This window comes from Corvus kubaryi, unplaced genomic scaffold (genome assembly GCF_017639235.1).
Source record: "Corvus kubaryi isolate FWS band 111438036 unplaced genomic scaffold, C.kubaryi_AGA036_p1.0 76, whole genome shotgun sequence".
NCBI classification, from domain to species: domain Eukaryota; kingdom Metazoa; phylum Chordata; class Aves; order Passeriformes; family Corvidae; genus Corvus; species Corvus kubaryi.
Window position 1 is genome coordinate 10277966 of NW_024582063.1, and position 18763 is coordinate 10296728.

Consider the following 18763-nt stretch of genomic DNA (forward strand, 5'->3'; position numbering starts at 1 on the left):
TTTTCTTTGTTTTTAAAGGATGACTGCCTTACGTCACTAACAAGATTTGCAGCAGCTCACTGGACAGTTTCATCTCTTTCAGCAGTACAGGGTCACTTTTGTACTCTATTAGCATGTAAGTTTGCCACCTTATGCTGGGTTTTTTTCAAATATATACATACAGAAAAAGGCTTTCAGAATGACTGTTAGTATTGATTAGAAGAAAATTATTTTATGTAGTTTTAAGTAATAAACCAAGAGCTGCTATTTTCACCCGTATGTGTTATGTCAAGAAAAAAGACATTTCTTTTGGCCTGCAGCTCCAAGAGAAGCATAGATATTTTGCTGTGAAGGAGTTCTGTTGTTTATTCCTTAGAGAAAGATACCTAGAGCACAGGAGAAGGAAATGTGGTCCTTCACAAAAGTGATGCACTGGAGCTTTAAAGAGGAAGAAATAAGGATTAATGTAGTGTGGAAATGATATTTGCAGAGGTCTGTAATATATCTGCAAACTTTTCTCTCTTTGAAAAGTTGGATCTGTGGTAAGACAGGACTTACTATGTAATGTCATGTGTTAATTGAGAATTTTAATGAGAACAACCAAAATGTTCCAAGCTTGAAGCATTAGTAGATACAGATGAAAAGTCTGAAGTTCAGCCTAATGAAGTAATTGCCCATGAGAGGACTGTTCTGAAAGGGTACCATAAAATAGGATAACTTCAATATCTCCAGTCAGTAGAGCAGAGAAACTTTTAAAACGCATTGATGTACTGAAATTACTAGTAGATGGATACCAGCTACTTCAGCAAACAGTTGGCAGCTTTATGGGGAAAAACTTAATTGGCATCAGTTTGTAGCAGTAATGGTTGAGCTGTTTTCTATGAGAAGCAAAAGAGAAAATGCTGCTGGCTGTTTGACTGAAAGTTTGCAATATATGGTGTTCTGAGTGTTCTGCGTTTTCCTGAAAACTTGAATTAATATTTCTTCAAAGCTCTCCTTCCTTCCAACTGACAGAAGCAACTGTACTGCTTTTATTTTTATGAAGGAAAAGTTTCTGCTATTTTATTTTTCCTGGCTAGGAATCATGAAAGTCATGAGCCTTTGATCTGTCTATATTCTATAAACGGTACATAAAGATGGCTTAGTGAAAATATGTTCAGGTTTGGAAGTCCCTTGCTCTGGTCATGTTTTTGATAGAGACTTTTTTCACACTTTTGGATTGAGTTCTGTGGCTATATGCTGACAAAAGGAAAAGCATTTGAAATCTGAATTGTGGTGAAATGTTTGCTAATAGAAATAGCTTCAAAATGTCACATGTCTTCAGCTCTCAGTTTTTTTGGCCAGCAAGGCAGCAGTCTTCAACTGAAGTATTTTTAAGTTGTCATGATGAGACTATTTTTTAATGTAGTAGTGTTTCTAAACTTGGCAGCTTAATGCTTATAGCTACATTGTAAAATATACCCAGAGCTGCAGCTTTATTACAAATCAGATCTTACTGCTTGGAGTAAAGAAGTATGCATCTGTTCCTTGATTGTTACTTAAAATATCTTGTAACATTTTTCAAAACACTTAATTTGTGTTTGCTTTTAGATGAAGGTGCTTGCAATTCATTAAGTGTGTGAATTTCTGTTGTCAGCTGGAGTGCTTTGGTTAATACTTTGTGGTTACTGTAAATACTACAGAGAGGGAGAGACCAACACCTCGCTCCACCTTAATTAGAGATAAACTAATGAATTTAAGAGACTGTAGCAGTGCATTTTTGAGGCATTTGCAGTAAGGGAAGTTCAGGCAGTCTTGTGAAGTTAAGCAAATTGCAAAAGTTTCATTTGAGCAGCTGTCCAACAGACCACAGTCAGTGTTCCTGTTTAGTCACTATTGTTAGAGCTCCTTTCTGTATCAGAGCTTGAGATACTGTCTCATTTTGTCTCACACTGGAAAACCCAGGCAAGGAAAGAAAGTGACCATGGGAGTAGAAATGGCTACCTGGGTTTGTTTTGTTTTAATACAATAAAGTAGGCAAGGCTCTTTTCCAATAATGTTGGACAGTTCTTGAATTGACTCTGGCCAAAACAGCTACATTTGTATTTTAAGTTCTTTAAGAATGTAAATGAAGGAGATGGCTCTCATTTTGTAACTGAAGGACACTAAAATCTTTTCATGTATAAATGTTCAATTAATATTTTTTTTTCTCTCCAAAATACTTAGCACTGGTGCCTAATGAAAAAAATGGGAATCTTCCTTGCATACTTGATATTGACATGTTTCATTTATTGGTAAGTATTTCTTAATATATATTAATAATGTTTTGATCCAGTAGGCACTATGTAAAACCTATTGAGAACTTTCTCTTTACTCTGAGCTAGGAACCTTTCAAAATGTTCAGGTATTTTTTCACTACTTAATACGTTTTGAAGACTTTTTTAATTTAATAAAAGTATTCTTAATAAAAGTATTAAATAAAAGTATTATTTTCTATAAATAAAAAAGGGGTAAGATGAGACAGAATGCATACCCTTTGGCTGTTAAAAACCCCAAAATACATGAAAACCACCCCCCCCAACAAAAAAACAAACCCAAAAAACCCAGACAGACTCAAAACTCTCCTGATAGATAATTGTTGTTCTTTTAAATAATGTCTGTGTAATTAGCTTCAAAATTAGCCATATGTGGTATGCTGCCTTCAAGGGGTATAGTTGCAGCTTGAGCAGAGAAAAGGGGAAGATTAAAAAGGAAGAGGAATGTACCAACTTTCTTGTTTTCTTTCACAGGTAAGCTTGGTGCTCTCTTTCCCTGCCATACATTGTCAGGATTTTTCAGGGGTTAGTCTTGGCACTGGAGATCTTCACCTGTTTCATCTTGTCACTATGGCACACATAATACAAATTTTACTTACCTCATCGACAGGTAATGCCACTTTGTCTCAACAACTGAAAAGATTCCTCCAATCTTTACTTAGAAAAAAACTAAGGTGCTGCTGGTAAATGTGTGCAGTTTACAGTTACAAAATACAATTGTTGGTGCTGTCTTTGAGCCCACAGAGTATTGATAAATTGTACTCATCAAAGTTCAGTCATGTTGTCTTCATTGCTCTGCTCTGGGAGTTTCTTGGAGCATAGTCGTGAATCCTGGCTTTCCAGCTGCTGTAGCAGTGCCTGGAAGTGTTTATTGCAGGCTTGGCTTAGGCATTGCATGATGAATGAGTTGCAGTTAGCAAAGTAAGGAATCAATGTATCTGCTGACAAGAGGAGCTGGATAAGGCTTAGTTTGCCAAAAGCAAAGAACTTCAAGCAGGTATGTCAAGAAACCCAATCAACTGAACAAGTAAACCAACACCTCACTGGAGCTGACAATAGCACAAACTTACTACATATGATGTGCAGCAGAAAACTTCTTTCCAGTACATCATATTCCATCCCAGTGGAATACTTCACTTAGTTTGGGCATTTTTTATCAGAACTTGAAAAAATACATTCTTGTTGTGTAAACACGCATATATGGAACAACTTGTTAATTATTTATTTCTTCTTCAGAAGAGAATGGCATGGACCAAGAAAACACTAACAGTGAAGAGGAAGTAGCTGTGCTTACACTGTATAAATTTCTTTGCCAGTGTACGGGAAGGTAAAAACATGATCTTTTGATAAAATTTTATATTTTTCTCCCTCCTGAACTGAACATTGACTGGTGACTGAATTCTATATACTAGTGCTGTCAAAGATGACATTTTAAACTTGGGAACTCTTACATCTTTTTTCTTATCCAGCACTTCTAGATTCACTTCAGTAACTATTCCTATAAATTAATCTGTTATCAGGAAGATACCTGCTCATGAAGATTGTGCTCAGAAACAATTTTTTTCAGTCAGTTTACAAAATCTGGAATTGGCAGTGTCTGAGTACAGGAAGCTTAAGATGGGAATGGCTTTGAAGTGAAAAAAAGTAGGTTATAGGTGAAATTAGGTGTTAGGAAGAAGTTGTTTTCTGTGAGGGTGGTGAGGCACTGGAACAGGTTGCCCAGAGAAGCCATGGATGCCCCATCCCTAGAACTGTTCAACGCCAGGCTGGGGGCTTGGAATGAGGTAGTCTTTAAGGTCCTTTCCAACACAAACCATTCTGTGATCTGAGCTGTTTATGCAAAATCTCCTTAAATTACTGTCCCAGTTGGTTACATTTTTATGAATCTCTAGTTTGTTGTTTTTCTTGGAGTTTGCTTTGAATTAAACACTTCACATAGTGATTGTTTCAGCTGAAATCAGTAATTTAGTATGCAGTGTGACTGAAGACTTAGTAAATAGAGCTTTCAAACTGAAATGATTAAATAGAAATGAAGTTTTTTTATTTTATTCTCTAAAGTGCCTTGAAAGAAATTTCCTCAGGCTGGCACCTGTGGAGGAATCTAAAAGCTGGAATCATGCCTTTCCTGAGATGTTCTGCTTTGTTTTTTCATTACTTAAATGGAGTCCCAGCACCCTCAGAAATTCAAGGTATTGTCTGCTTTGTACTAAATGAGCTTTTCAATACATAAACATTAATGGTCAAAATAAATTACATTTAAACTCTCGTCTGAAGAAGCTGACTGAATGGATGTGGGCTTGTTACTGGTGCAGAATCGTATCAGCATAATGAAAAAGGCAAAATGATTAATTAGTTTGTTTTAAAAATGTATTTTTAATATAGAGGTAAATGCCATTCTAGATTACTTAAAACAGAAATTGATGCCCTTCTGTTAATAAGGGAAATTTTGATTATTTCAAAGCTCCTGTGGATTGCTGTTTTCAAAGGTGAGACCTGCTTTTGCTTGCATTGATTTCATTCAGTTAGCATCTGCTAACACTTAATATTAAGGCCAGGTTGGATTGGGGCTTTGAGCAGCCTGGTCTAGTGGAAGGTGTCCCTGTCTGTGGCAGGGGGATTGAAAGTAGACTGGTTTTGAGGTCCCCTCCAACCTAAACCATCCTCTGTAAATGCACTATGTTCTGTCATACCCCAGATAATTGATGTTAGTAACATACTTCACTGTCTTCCACATATGGCATATGTAGGGATAGAATGTTAATCTGAAAGTGGTCATGATAAGAATTTTTAAAATGAAGTTATGAGAATTATACCTTCGTTGTTTTTCAGTAAACGGAGCAAACCAATTTGAACACTTATGTAGCTATCTTTCCTTGCCAAACAACCTCACTTGCCTTTTTCAAGAAAACAGTGAGATTCTGAACACACTAATAGAAAGGTAAGTTGTATTTTTGTACTTAGTTTAAATATAATAAAGAATCCTGTACAAGACAGTAGTGTAAGTATTCTCCCAGGAATGCATATGGAAGTAAATTGTGGATTTTGAAAAGTGTTTGTGAAAGAAGTGTTTTGAAAGAAATAATTTTGGTTGTAGTGGTTTTTTAATAGAGGTACTGTTGATTTTTTTGCTGATTTCTTTTTCTATCATTTATTAAAGTTAAAAGCCATTTTTTTTTTTCTTGTAGTTGGTGCAGTAACAATGAAGTAAAAAGATACCTGGAAGGCAAGAGACAGGCTATCAGGTAAACACAGAGAGATTTTAAGCAGAGACAGGGGGAAAAACTTTAGTGTTGAAGCTTTCTCCAGATACTTTTTCTAATGGGTGTTTATAATAACATAATATCTGTTCTGCTTTATTGAATAATAAAGATATTAGGGAAGAAGTGAATTTTTAAAAATTTTGTAAGACAAGGAAATAATGCTTAAATGAGTAGATTTTAAAGGCAAAGTTTAATATTGGAGTTTTATTTAGACTGATGTGCAGGAATCAGAGCACATAAAATTTCATCTGATGTTTCCTATTGCTTTGTATCTTCTGGTGCAAAAAATATGCTGTCACTAAAAGATGTATATAACCTTTGTTTAAAAATACCAGGCATTGAAGAGCTTTCTAAACTGTCTTTTTAAAGAATCCAATTCCTTCAGTAAAGCCAACACCAAGTCAGCTGCTGAAAAGAAAATCAGCTTTTCATACATTTGTTCTTGCTGCGCAATTACTTCGAATACAGAACATGTTTAATACTTAGTGGGTGTAGAAAAGCATTTAGGGTGTTGTTCTTTCTGAAGTCTGGGTAAAAATAGTGGTTAACAATTATCCTAATAATTAGAAATGAATGTGAAGTTCACGGTGCTGTCATGAAGAACATATCCCTGCTTTTTAATCTCTTGTGCTAAATACATAAAGTCAATCTTTTAACATCGTGCATACAATAAGGCTGTGACAAAAATAAAAATTAATCACTTCATCTGTGAAACACCAGACTATTAACAGAATTTCCTACACAGTAAGAATATTCTGGTTGTGTAATTGATTTCCTGCCACATGTGATTGTTGGGATCTTTTCCATGTGTTCCTTTTGCTGATTCTTATCTGCTCTTCCCAAGCTTATGTCTAACTTGATGACTTTTTTTCCCTCTCATCATGTTCTTGTACATTGCTTCTGTTGCAAACTTCTATTTGCATTTCATCATCTAAGTTGTATTATTCCTAGACTTGAAGATTATTAGAATTAGTGTGTAGTATCTGTTACTTTTAAATATATTTAAAATATATAAGTATTTGATATTAAATTGGTCCTTTTCATTGCATGCATATTTCATTCTCTTCAGGATACAAGTTCCCTGAACTTGAAAGTCAGACTATTTTCCATTCAATGTTAGTGACAAAAAGAAAATACAAGGCAAACTGATACAGAAGAGAAAAAACATTTATTTAAATCTGTAGTGAGTTCATAATTAGGGTTGCTAAAAGCATACAAATGACATGTATTTTTCCAACTTTCCACCTCTGCGTTTTCTCAAATTCATAAGAAATAAGACTAAGAAAGGGGAGGTGGTTATTTGAGAGATGTTGTGTGTTCGTCTTTTTATGAGCTACCATTTTACTCAATGAGTGGCAGAGAAGAGGAAAACTTAAAAAAACTAATTTTTCACAGATGCTGTTTAGATGAGTCAGGAAAACATGAATGAGTTTGAATTTGCTTGTGTATTATTCATTGAAATATGAGTGCTGATTCGATTGCTTTATTCTAGCTATGCAAGAGAATCCAACAAATTAATAGACCTTCCGGATGACTACAGCTGCCTCATTAACCAAGCATCCAATTTCTCGTAAGTTGTATGCAGTTATAGTGAGCACCCCAAAGTCTGCTGCTCCTTCTCATCAGCTGGGAAACCCTTAACCTGAAAGTCTCAGAAAGTTGTGTGTAGAATCATAAAGCTAAGGGCACATAGCATTTATCAGCCAAACTGCCCTGTATTTCAGTGAAATACTGAAATAAAAATTTCAGCTGTTACCTGTTACAGAGGTACTTCTGAATCTTTTTACTATCTAGAGTTAACACATACAGTGGGTTTTTTTTTTTTTTTTCCCTAACAAAAGGTGTCCGAAATCAGGTGGTGACAAAAGCAGAGCCCCAACATTGTGCCTTGTGTGTGGGACCATGCTGTGTTCTCAGAGTTACTGCTGTCAGACTGAACTAGAAGGGGAAGATGTTGGAGCCTGTACTGCACATACATACACTTGTGGTTCTGGAGTAGGCATATTCCTTAGGTAAGGAGCTGAACACCTCTGCTCTCATTGCTGGGTTAGATGGTGTGTGTAGTCATTAAATTAATAGTTCTGTATATGTGATTGCAGGGGTGGTGTGTAAAGGCAGTGTTTTGTTAACAACAGGGTTGCCTAAAAACTAAAATGTATTCATCTTCCTATGCTTTGGTGTAAGGTTCAGAGGTTGCTTCTTTGAAGATAATATTTCAAAGAAAGTTCAAATTTCATTTTCAAGTGAATTTGTTTTGCCTGTGCGTTTATTTCTACTCAAGTGTTACAAAATAATGGAGGTAAATACTTTGATTTTGTTGTTGGTGCTGCTGTTGAAAACATGAAAATTCATTTTAGTTGTCTTCCAGCATATAGGAAAAGGTTAGATAATGTCTGTTTTCACTTTGGCAAAGATTAGTAAGAAGCAAAATTGTTTTGGGGTTTTTTTTTGTGGTTCTGTTGGGTATTTTACACAGCCTGCAAATAATATGACAGGGAACAACATTGTTTTTAACTGCTACTGAGGAGTTGTAACAGGGAGAGAATGAGAGATGTAGTTTACAAAAATGTGCCTTTAAAAATCTGTACATGCAGATTATACAGAATGAAAGTAGGGAAGAACTGAAAAGGAGTGTCTATGAAAGTATGAGAAACTGTTCACCTAAAAATCAATACCAAAAGATCTTCTCTCTGTTTCTCTCTAGAGTACGAGAGTGTCAGGTGCTATTTTTAGCTGGGAAAACAAAGGGCTGCTTTTATCCTCCTCCTTATCTTGATGACTATGGAGAGACAGACCAGGGACTCAGGTAAATATTTTAAAAATTGTGTCTTTTAAACACAGGAATTATAGAACTATCTGGTGTGAAAAAATAACTTCTTATGTTATCTTTTCATTTTAATTATATAGGTAACATTATATTTTGACATTGCTGCTGCATCTAGTATCTTCAGATGTTTGAATGTTAATATGTGGGTCTAGGTCAAAAATATTTAATGGAAGATCTTCCCCAAGTTAAAAACAGTTGTCTTGAAAATTGCTTAAAGTTAAATCTTTCAAGCATCTGTGAAGTTGATTATGAACTAAGGCTGAAAATTTGTATCCAGTGCATTTGTTTTTATAACCTGTGTTAATTTAATACCAAGTGAAAATACAATGAGATTATTTTATTTAATGTAATAGTTCTTTGTCTTAACTCCCATCTCTGCTTCCTATGCAAGAATATTTTGGGGACTTGATATTGTTAATGCTTGCTACTTCTGAAACTGGCCAAGACCAGAGAATGTGAGCTGGTTCAGCCTGGAAAAGTTACTGAATACTTGCATTAGGAGTTCTGTGGGCTGGCTGTGAGGTTCCCAGGCTGGAGAGAACTGTTGAGCTGTAAGGGAGGGGCACCAGACAAGGTAGCACTGCAGTTTACTTATCCAAATACCTGTTCATTTGCTCTGATAACAGAATAATATTAAAGGGTTATCTGAATATTGTAGTATTTTATGGGGTTATCTAATACTTAATATGTCACGCCTGAGTGTTTGTGCTTAGTTGCAGTGTTTTATCGTTCCTGATAAGTGTTATCTCCTTTTCAGACGTGGGAATCCCTTACATCTGTGCAAAGAGCGATTTAAAAAGATTCAAAAACTCTGGCTGCAGCACAGTATTACAGAGGAAATTGGACATGCACAAGAAGCAAATCAAACTCTAGTTGGCATTGACTGGCAGCATTTATAATGATTATCTGCTGAAGACTGGAACTTTATTAAAGATTTTTGTAATTCAGTAAGCTTTTCAAAGGAGGGATGAGGAAAAAAGTCTAAGGAAAAAAACCCCAACAAACTCAGTCCTGTTATTTAATCTTTGTTTTACAATGTATTTCATAAAGATACCAGTTAACATTAATCAAGTAAACTTCTTTCTATGTAAGCAAGTTTTATTAGTCCTATAATTTGCACTGTGCTTCCTTCACAGAAATGTCTTGGGTTATAAACCTGGGCAAATGAACTTAAGTTTCTGATAAAAAAAAGAACGACTCTTTTTGGAAGTCTGACTATGATTTTTCATATGAACTGAAGAGAAAAAGACTGCTGAAACAGAAACTAGATAGAGCACAATTCTGGATTGTGTTTTGCCCCTTGCTAGTAATCTGAGCCGGTTTATTTATTCTTCTGCATTTTAATACTTATGCTGTGTGTACATGCAATGGAATGAAGTAAGGAAGCAAATAATGTAGCAAATGGATGTTTCTGTCTGCATCAGTGGATAATTCACTCTTTCACTCGGTGTATCTAAAACGATTTTGTCATTTGTACTCTTGCAGCTTTCTTGCTTCCAGTTGTTTTTTAACTAAAAAACTAACACTAGCTTTACAAGTAAAATAATTTAATTTAAAGCTTTTTCCAGAGCATTGCACTCCTTAGAATTATGTAGTTTTTAATTTGAATTCAGCTGGGGAACCCTTTCACTTTGAATTACGTGATTGGTTATTGGTATCCAAGGATTGACATTGTGCTTTAGAAGTTATTTTAAGATAACAATAATATGTAAAAGTCATGAAAGCTAAGTTTATGTCAATTTCCAGAAGCACAGAGGATATTTTCTTCATTTTTGTTAACAGTTAAGTTTTAAGGTGCAAATCCCATCTTCTTTTTGTTGCAGATAAACTGAGTGGTTTCCTTTGGTTTTGAAGGGCCACCATCACACTGCCCACTTTTTTGATTTTTTTTTCTTTTCTTTTTTTTTTTTTTTTCAGTTGTCCCATCAAGTATATTTACTTTTTGGCTTGATTTAAAGCTCTGTAAAGATGTTTGCATATAGTATATTTTATAAATATATTCTATAACTGCGCAGATTTGCACTTGATATGAGGGTGCCTGAAGGCAGTGAGTTTTCTAGTTGTATGTAATTAGACCTCCAAGGTGTCTCTAAAAATCACATTATGCTTACTGATTTAAAATAAAATCCATTACCTTTCCCTCTCCTATCTTCTGACAAATTAGTAAAATCTTAATTTACATAGTTCTGTTTCCTTAATAGTCTGTGGTTCTTTTAGTTAAGTCTTAATTTCTGACTACGTCTCAGCCCAGATAAACAATTCCTTTCACTGTCTGCCAGGTCTTCAGTTACACTTGGTCTGACTGAATTGTTCCTATTTTTACAGATTTAATGCTTCAGATAAATTTTGTATATTCATGGTGTACAGGACAATTTTTCAAATATTCAGTAATAGTATTGAGTGAAGATGTGAAGTATCAAATAAAGAAACTTGGCCAATGTGGATTTCCTTTTCTTAACAACAGTACAGACTACTTTTGTCTTTACTACCTGTCATAGACTGGATCATTTATATATTGCTGTCACTTTTTACGGAGAGACATGGAGAAGTTGTGGGGAAAAATGACATTAATGCTTTATCTCTGCCCGTCCTTACTTAAACTGGTTGACATACCAACAATTTTCTGTGCATGGTACTTAGAAATCCCACTTTTTTGGTGATGTTACTATTCCTTTGTTTTTTAAGCTGTGTGCCACAGTTTCAAATAATGTGTAACTGCATTGAAAAACTCTTTTCCTGTAATCATCATATTAAAAAGATAATCGATGATTCTGACAGATTTCTCTGTGAAAACCAAATACTGACAGCAAGAAGGATTTTTTGTTTTTCTTCTGGGATCAGAGTCGGAGACTGCAACCACAAATAGTTGCTAAGTACACAGCTTATCTTTTTTTTTTGCAATTTGGTCATTCTTTACTCAAGACTTCTGTTTTCTGATTTGTTTTGCATGTGTTTATATTAATGTAGAAATATTTATATATAACATTGTTTCAGTATCAGGGAAATAATATCTGTAATAAATTGGCTATAACTTTAATATTTATGGATTATGTGTACAATCTAGAGTATATTATGTGTGTGGGGGGAGGAAAAAAAAACCAAACAAAACCCACAAAAATTCCCAAGTACAAAACCATTATAAAAAAATCCAAAACTAATCTGAAAGCATCAAGTATGTGCTTTTCATGTCAACATTCAATAAGTAATTTTTAAATGTTGTTTTTAGAGTTTTGCTGAGCTTGTTCCTTCAAGTGTGCCCCTTGTTAATCACAAGCTGACAGAAATACCTGGATGTGCAACATCTGCAATTCCCTGGCTAAAAATGTAAGATGATTATATTATTAGTGTCACTTGCTTCAGTCAGCTAAACCTTTCTTGACCTCTACCAAAAAGTCTAATCATCTTTTTAAAGGATTGCAAGTTACATTTTATAAAGGAATAAGAGTTGAGGTTCATATCAGTAATGTTATTTACTCTGTTCATACTAGAAGGTAACACTTTTTACTCCCCCCAGTCTGCCACAGGAGGCTCTTTTTTACTCTGCTGGAAGTCTGTAACCAAGATAACAAACTCCTGATGCCTTCTGACTTGTGCCAAGAGCCAGTGCTCCCACAGCTCTCTTAGCACTTCCTGTGATGTTACAGGGAATTTGGCTCAGATGAAGTGCTCGTGGATTCTCAAGACTATTGCCATTTTCAGCTCCCCTTTGGTTCTCTACAGCTTCCTCCCATGTCCCTCAAACTAGTCTGCAATGCTGATCACTAAGCAAGTAAATTTCATGCCTTCCCACTTTAGCACTGGGAAGAACCTGGACTTGAAGGGTTCTGTGTGTTCCTGCACTATACAGTTCACTCCTTTTCCTGGGACAGTGGACATGGAGTGTGTAGGTGCACAGACTCTTTTCTGTCCTTTCTCATTTGATATAAAGCCCTGCCAGCTCTCATGGTCCAGCCCTGGTGTCTCATTTTAAGTGCATTTTACTTTATTTTATGTTAAATGACAGTGTTTTGTTTCAAAGCTCTGTCATTATGAAAATTTTCTCTGCAGCCTGAACGTGTAGAGGAGAAGCTGGATGTTCAACCTACCTTCAGCATTAAATCCCAGTTGATCTTCTTTCTGGAAGATTAAATTGTACAAGGGGAGTTGCATCTCAAATCTCTTCACAGTAGTGTTGTGTCATGATCAAGTGAGTTTCCAATCAGCCTCGCTTCTTCCCTGGACTCTCCTTCACTCCTTTCTAGGAATTGCCTCCAGCAGAAAGTGGTGACCCTGTTATTTCCATTCTGCTGTTGAGATTATTGATTATAGAAGTGAAAATGACAGTATTAAACAGTTTGGGCTTGAATATCAGCCCCATGGGAATTCCACTTGTAATGGTTTGCTTCCAACTGTGCACTGCCACCCTCTGAAACTGAAAATCCAGCCAAGATTCTGTCCACCTTGCAGTCTGCCTAGTTTACATCTCCCCAAATTGGTTATGAGGATGTCAGGAATCATACTGAAAGTTCTTCTAAAGTAAGCCATCTGCTGTACAGAGAAAGTGTTTTACAGCAGCAAAATATATAAAAATACACACAAGGAGGCCACCTCTGGTAATAGCAAAAGATACTGGGGTCAACTTTATTGTGCTTCTATAGGTCTTGGGATCTGAGTATCTTTGTGTTGGAATCAGCTTGGCTTTTGTTGAGCCAGTCCTGCATCATAGTGGGAATGGAATGGTGCTTTTCATACCTTAACTGGCATTAAAGGAACTTTCATAGGGAGGCCTCTACTTCTCTACCATTTGCTGTTCAGCTCCTTAGCTCTGTACGGTGATTGTCCCAGAGTTCTTCTTGGTGCTGTGTGGAGAAGGTTGCAGACTTCATGGGAACAACACTGGATTCAGTTATTACCCAGGCTTGCCTTCTGCAGGACTGCTGCCATGTGCTGAAGGAGTGGTGCAAGCCAGGGAGCCTGCCAGCCACCCCTCTGCACACACAGCTAACACGTTGCTGTCTGACTCTTACTTCCTCGGGGTAGCTGGTTCAGGCTCTATGGAACGGCTTCTATGGATCCTCAGGGACAGGCACACAGAAAGGTTGCTTAGCAGCGGTGGGAAGTCTTACAGGCAAGTTGTCTTTAGGGAAATGTCTCTCTTACCATGAATTCTTTTGGGTTTGGTTCTTTTTCATCCTGGGATTTGAATGTTGAGGAATTAGAAAGAGTAGAGTTGGCTTTTAGTTTTGGGCTATGTTCACGCAAAAGTGGGAATAATCTCTCAGCACACACCACAGGCAGCTCTAGAGCTTGGAGGTGTGGCCAGGAGGAGCTGGAGCCTCCCTGCCTCTCCTTGCTGCCACTCAACAGTGCCCATGGAGTCTGGGGGTTCTGCTGTTGTGGAAGTTTGAACTGTTGGGACAGAGAAGAACTCATGTCAGTGGGGTGGTTGGGGATCCCAGCCTTGGCTGAGGCTATTGATCTGTCAGTGCTTTCCCTCAGACCGGGTTCTGGAAGTTCATCCACTGGAAAACTCAAGAGGCCTGACTAAAAGTCCCACAGAGCTGTGCTTTTCAGACAATTAAGCAGCTTTTTCCAGTAAGGGGAAGAAGAGGTTTCATTATCTGTTTTATTCCAAGGCTAAGGGTCAGGAGAAATAGTGATTCCTGGTTCTGTTCTGGGAGAATCAGCTCCAGGCATGGCTAATTCAGGTGTGACTTTTATGCAACAGTATTGAGCTAGTTTTGTTGATAATACTATTTTTCACCTTGTAGTAGTCAATATGTATTAGTTAAATGTGTTACAGGCTGATAGAGGAATATAAGCTGCAGTAAAATAGTTCAGGTTTTTACAAAGCAGAGCCCTGTGAATCCCACATGTTGGATGTGCATTGTCCCCCTCTGATCATGTTGGGAGTGTTTCGGTGCTGCTCAGTGCCCCTTATCACCAGCTGGCTCTGAGAAGTAGCTGAGCATTTAATGAGTAGATGAGTATATGATGTATTTATTTATAAAAGCTCAGTACTAAAACATCCTCTCATTTCAGCTTGAGACCCTGCGGAAGGTTATGGTGATTTTGTCTTGTTGAAGTTCATTGTATCCACCCACGCACACCGAGGTGGGTGTGTGTGTCCCAGCAGTCTGGCCAGGACTAGGTGCTACAGAGGACAGGAGCAATGGCTTCTGGAAATGTCTTTTATATTCTTTGGGATTCAGTGGGACCTGTGGGGCTATGTTTTGCCTCAGTATCCTGCTTCACCCATCCTAAATCTTAAGTAAAGCTCCCGGTTGTCTTTTCCTGTTTCGGATGCCTTGGCTGGTACCTAATAATGTGAAGAGGAGTGGCACACACCACACACTCTCCCTCTTGTTGCCAAAGCACAGGTCTGCTGCTGAGAAGGCGACTATACCACGGCCATTTGGAGCTCAGGCTTCCTGGGCTGGGTGGAAACAACACATTTCTCAGCATCTTCCCACTTTATTGCTGTCAGTCACATCCCTTGTTATCCATACATGCTGCTCTTTAAAGACTTGCTCAGTTATTTCTTCTGCTGTTTCATACATGTACATTTCTATTCATACTTCATTCGTGGCAGTTTTAACATTTCTTCTACAAATCTTTGTTCCACAGATAAAAACTGCTTTGCATATTTTTATCTTGAGGCTTTTGCATATTCATCCTCTTTTTTTTTTTCCTGCTCTTCTGCCACCTTTCCCCCTCTCCTGGCATGCAAACATTAGATGCCCAAATCTTACATCTTTGATGGAGACATTTGTCAAACACTCCTCTCTTGGAGGAAAAAAGAAGAGGGAGAGTATGAGGAGTTTCGCAGTGCGCCAGGTGTAGGAGCTACGAAATGGCAAGTACTGATCTTCGTCTCCATGACAGCAATGATTAAATGTTACTTTTTCATCAGTTTGTGAATATATATTTTCACAGTCTCTTTTCAGACAGCGTGAGCTCGGAGGTGGTAAGTTTTCCAGCTTGTCCTTTGCGTGGGATCCTGGAAGGAAAGCCAGACTGGGTAGAGAGCCCCGGGCAGGGTGGGACAGCTGAGCTCAGGTTAAGGATGATGTCTGTGCAGACCACTGCGAAATATTTCAGTGACTTATAAAAGCAAGGTGTTGATTTGAAATCAACCATGTATTTGAGGAAAAACGTGTGAAACATATTTCTGTACTTGCAGTACCCTTAAGTGTGGAGGATGGTAAAGTGTGTTAATGAATAGGAGAGAAGATTATATAAAAATAACGAGGGTGAGGGGATCAGCAGTGTGTTCACTGATGTAATTCACTGGTGTCCTGTAACTAGACATGCCTGCTTTGGAAAGGTAGTGTTTGCTCCCTGTAAAGACAGCTCCAAGAAGCCTGTGTTTTCTTGCAGTGATTGTGTCAGAGTCTTGGAATGAATGTGCAATTTAGCACAAAATACACTAGGAGAAGAAAAAAAATCTGCAGTAATTGCTAGGCATCTACTTAATGCTGTTGAGCTAATCAGGTGTCTCATCTGTGTATCCTTCCAGGTCAGGTTTTGGTAATTCATAAAGTGCTCTAATAGCTGAAATCTTGGAATATGGCATGAACTCTGACACAAAGAACTTTGTGTTTTATTTTCTTTTTCTGTGTACTGCTTTGTAACGCAGGCTTTAAGCTCCACTCTGTCAGCTTGAACAGGATGGAGCTGAAAACAAGGAATTTTGAGGGTTTTTTTCCTAATGGAGTGGTAAATGCTCTACACTATCAATATGTTTGTCACTTGGAGCATGCAGAAGCACAGTGTTCAGCTGGGAGGCTGGGGGTAACTACTTCTAATGCCAACATGTGTGAGACAAACATTTCTGTGTGGGCAGCGTTTCAAATCATTGGGCAGATGTGGAAGAACAGTTATCCAGACATTGAAAGGTGTCACATCCATTTAGGACAGCAAACCCAAGACCCAGTGTGGTTGCTTCATCGCCCTGGAGCACAGTGGGAGCTCAGGGTGGGATGCCCTGCTCCAGGCATGGCTGCTGAGGTGCTCGTGGTTTCCAGGGCTGCCATAGCAGTGGTTGTGGTGAAAGGAGGATGGGGTCGAATCCTGCTCTCAGAGGTTTGGGGTCCACTTGTAAACCTTCACCAGTGACAGAGACCTAGCTGTGAAGTATTTGAGGAGGATATGTGGCACTGGGAATGTCTACCTGTGTAAGCTGCGCTCCTGGTTGAGTGCCACCGTGCAAAGAGGGAGGGGACAAAAGGTTGTTTTGTCCTACTGGAGTCAGGGATATAGTGTAGTAGTAATTATTTGAAATCTAGACATACCACTGCAAGTTTTTTCCTGAATAAAATGCTTCCTGAAATGCATTTAATCCATTTTTAATATCACCTAATCTCAAAAATAATCTAAAATACTCTAAAATGATAAAAGAAGTTAGAGAAGTAGAGAATAAATTTGAATTTTAAGTCCTAATTACATTTAATGTTCTGGGGTGAAAACAAGAAATGCTGTCATAATTTACTTAAAATATGCCAACAGCAATGTTACAGAATCACTTTTACTTATGCTGTTGATTAATTTATGTAATTAATGAAAGATTCATTCATACCAAGTTGTGAATTCACCTTGTTGGTATGTCCCCCGTGTTTTTGTAATTTTTAACCTTAGCCTGTTATTTGTGCTGGAGAAAACACGTGTGTAAATGGGAAAACTCACATGCATTTGGAAAAGTGTTTGTCTGAGGCAGAGCTGTGCCACCCTCTGGACAGCTTATTTGGGCAGCTGGGAAGGCAGGGGGTGATCTGTAAGAGGAAAACTTTGTGTTTGGGAACTGTGTGTGTCCTGGAACTGATGAACACAGCCAGGGTCTCTTTCCAGCTTGGGTATCCTGGCATTGCTGCCTGGGAGCATGGGCTCTGTGTGTCTCCAGGAGGGAAAGACAGCACTTCTTTGGCGCTGCTGTTTAATTCTGTATCATCACGGATTTCGAAGTGACTTCTGTGGGGTTTTTTTTCAAGAATTAAACATTTTCACCCTATTACCAAGGGAGTCAGTCTGGGGAATTCTGTGCCTGAGGATTAGGGCTTTGTTCTCTTCCTTTCATCACCCTCTAGCTGCAGTTGTGCCTTTCCAAGTTTCCTCACTTCTGCTTTGCAATGCTTGACCCTGTTTTGCTCAGGAATGTGGTGCTTGGTTGCCTGGTGCAGGAGGTGTGCATCAGTCTGGTGGCAGGCTGCAGACCTGCCCTTTGATCCTTGTTCCACTGTTTGACTAGTTCCTCCGATTCCTGAACCACCCTTTGCTCTGGAGTGCTTTGAGAGCAAACTGTGGATATGTACTTCCTCGTGGTTTATGGACTATCCTCTTGATGGAAACAATCAGGCAAGAGTGGTTGTTTGCATGTGCTTTGTGGGGAGCTGGCGGGATGGGAAGTGGGAGTCCTGCTCCGCCTCCCCCTGGCACAAATGTGAGGGGGGGCTTCAAAAAGGGGGTGTTCCCCAGGGCAGGGTGCTGCAGAGACTCTGATGGAGAGTCTACAAAGCTGAGCTCCAGGCCAAGGTTTCCTCCAGCTTTCCCATCTCACAACTGTGCTTTGGATCCGAATTCAGATGTACCTATGAAATGACATGGGAACAGCAAATGCAGGTGCTTTGAGAGAGGCATTTTGCTACTTCAGTGTTTCAGTCAGTTGCTGAACACTATAGGTCTGATATAATTCAAAAAAAGTTCCATGTAGGCATTACTTCAGATTTGAGATAGCTGCATTGCTGTTGCCAGAAATAAATTTGCCTAAGCCTGTGTCTTCCCCACAGGGGGCTATTAATCACATGGTTCCATTCTATTTTTCTGGCCTTATCTCTTAATTAACTAATCTCCAATAATGCTCTTTCTTTTTTTTTTTTTAATAAGCATTTGTGATCCGTCCCCGTTTTCCATCGATTACACTAAAAGCAGCGTTGGCTTCTTTTACAAAACAAGCCAGTTGGGTGTGAATCAGTAAGTGTTTTGCTGGGATCCCTTTTTCTTTATATCAGCCTTGAAAATCTTCCCAGCCTATCAGGTAGGGAGTCTGTGGTGCCTGTGAGCCTGATATAGCATCCCCATGCTCTTTGCTAAGCTGCACACTTGTGTTTGTGTGGTATTACAAAATGCCCAAGCTCATGTAATGCATGGAGGCTAATCTTATCAGTTGTATTAAGGCTACTTAAGAACTAATAGCTTTAAGGAAGCTGTTTATATTTCCTCCTTTAAAGCACTTTAGTCAATGTTCTGTGCCCCTTCAAATAAATGTCATCAGTAAAATAGTGCACTTTTTGTCATTTCTTTTAAATGTGATATTTCTTAAGAGTTGACATTTCAAGGCCTTGGGCTGGCTCTCATATCTGGGTACTTGGATTTAAGCCACTAATCCATATGGAGGTACCTAAAAAGAAGTGGCCTGGTTTGCATGAATT

At 38.2% G+C, this 18763-nt stretch overlaps 1 protein-coding gene across 4 annotated transcripts in view; it reads left to right on the forward strand.

Annotated features, from left to right (window-relative positions):
* The window catches only part of UBR2 (ubiquitin protein ligase E3 component n-recognin 2), a 55682-nt gene extending 44884 nt beyond the window's left edge, over positions 1-10798 (forward strand). For 3 of the 4 annotated variants that reach the window (XM_042051540.1, XM_042051539.1, XM_042051541.1), the window contains exons 37-47: positions 19-115; positions 2185-2252; positions 2748-2883; positions 3510-3600; positions 4332-4462; positions 5103-5211; positions 5459-5515; positions 7026-7103; positions 7375-7545; positions 8238-8339; positions 9118-10798. In XM_042051540.1, the coding sequence (XP_041907474.1) occupies positions 19-115; positions 2185-2252; positions 2748-2883; positions 3510-3600; positions 4332-4462; positions 5103-5211; positions 5459-5515; positions 7026-7103; positions 7375-7545; positions 8238-8339; positions 9118-9259 (1182 nt within the window). In that variant the 3' untranslated portion in view covers positions 9260-10798. Of the gene's footprint in view, positions 1-18; positions 116-2184; positions 2253-2747; positions 2884-3509; positions 3601-4331; positions 4463-5102; positions 5212-5458; positions 5516-7025; positions 7104-7374; positions 7546-8237; positions 8340-9117 lie in introns of those variants that run through there. The other variant, XR_006020222.1, reaches the window with a different exon arrangement.
* The last annotated feature ends 7965 nt before the right edge of the window (positions 10799-18763 follow it).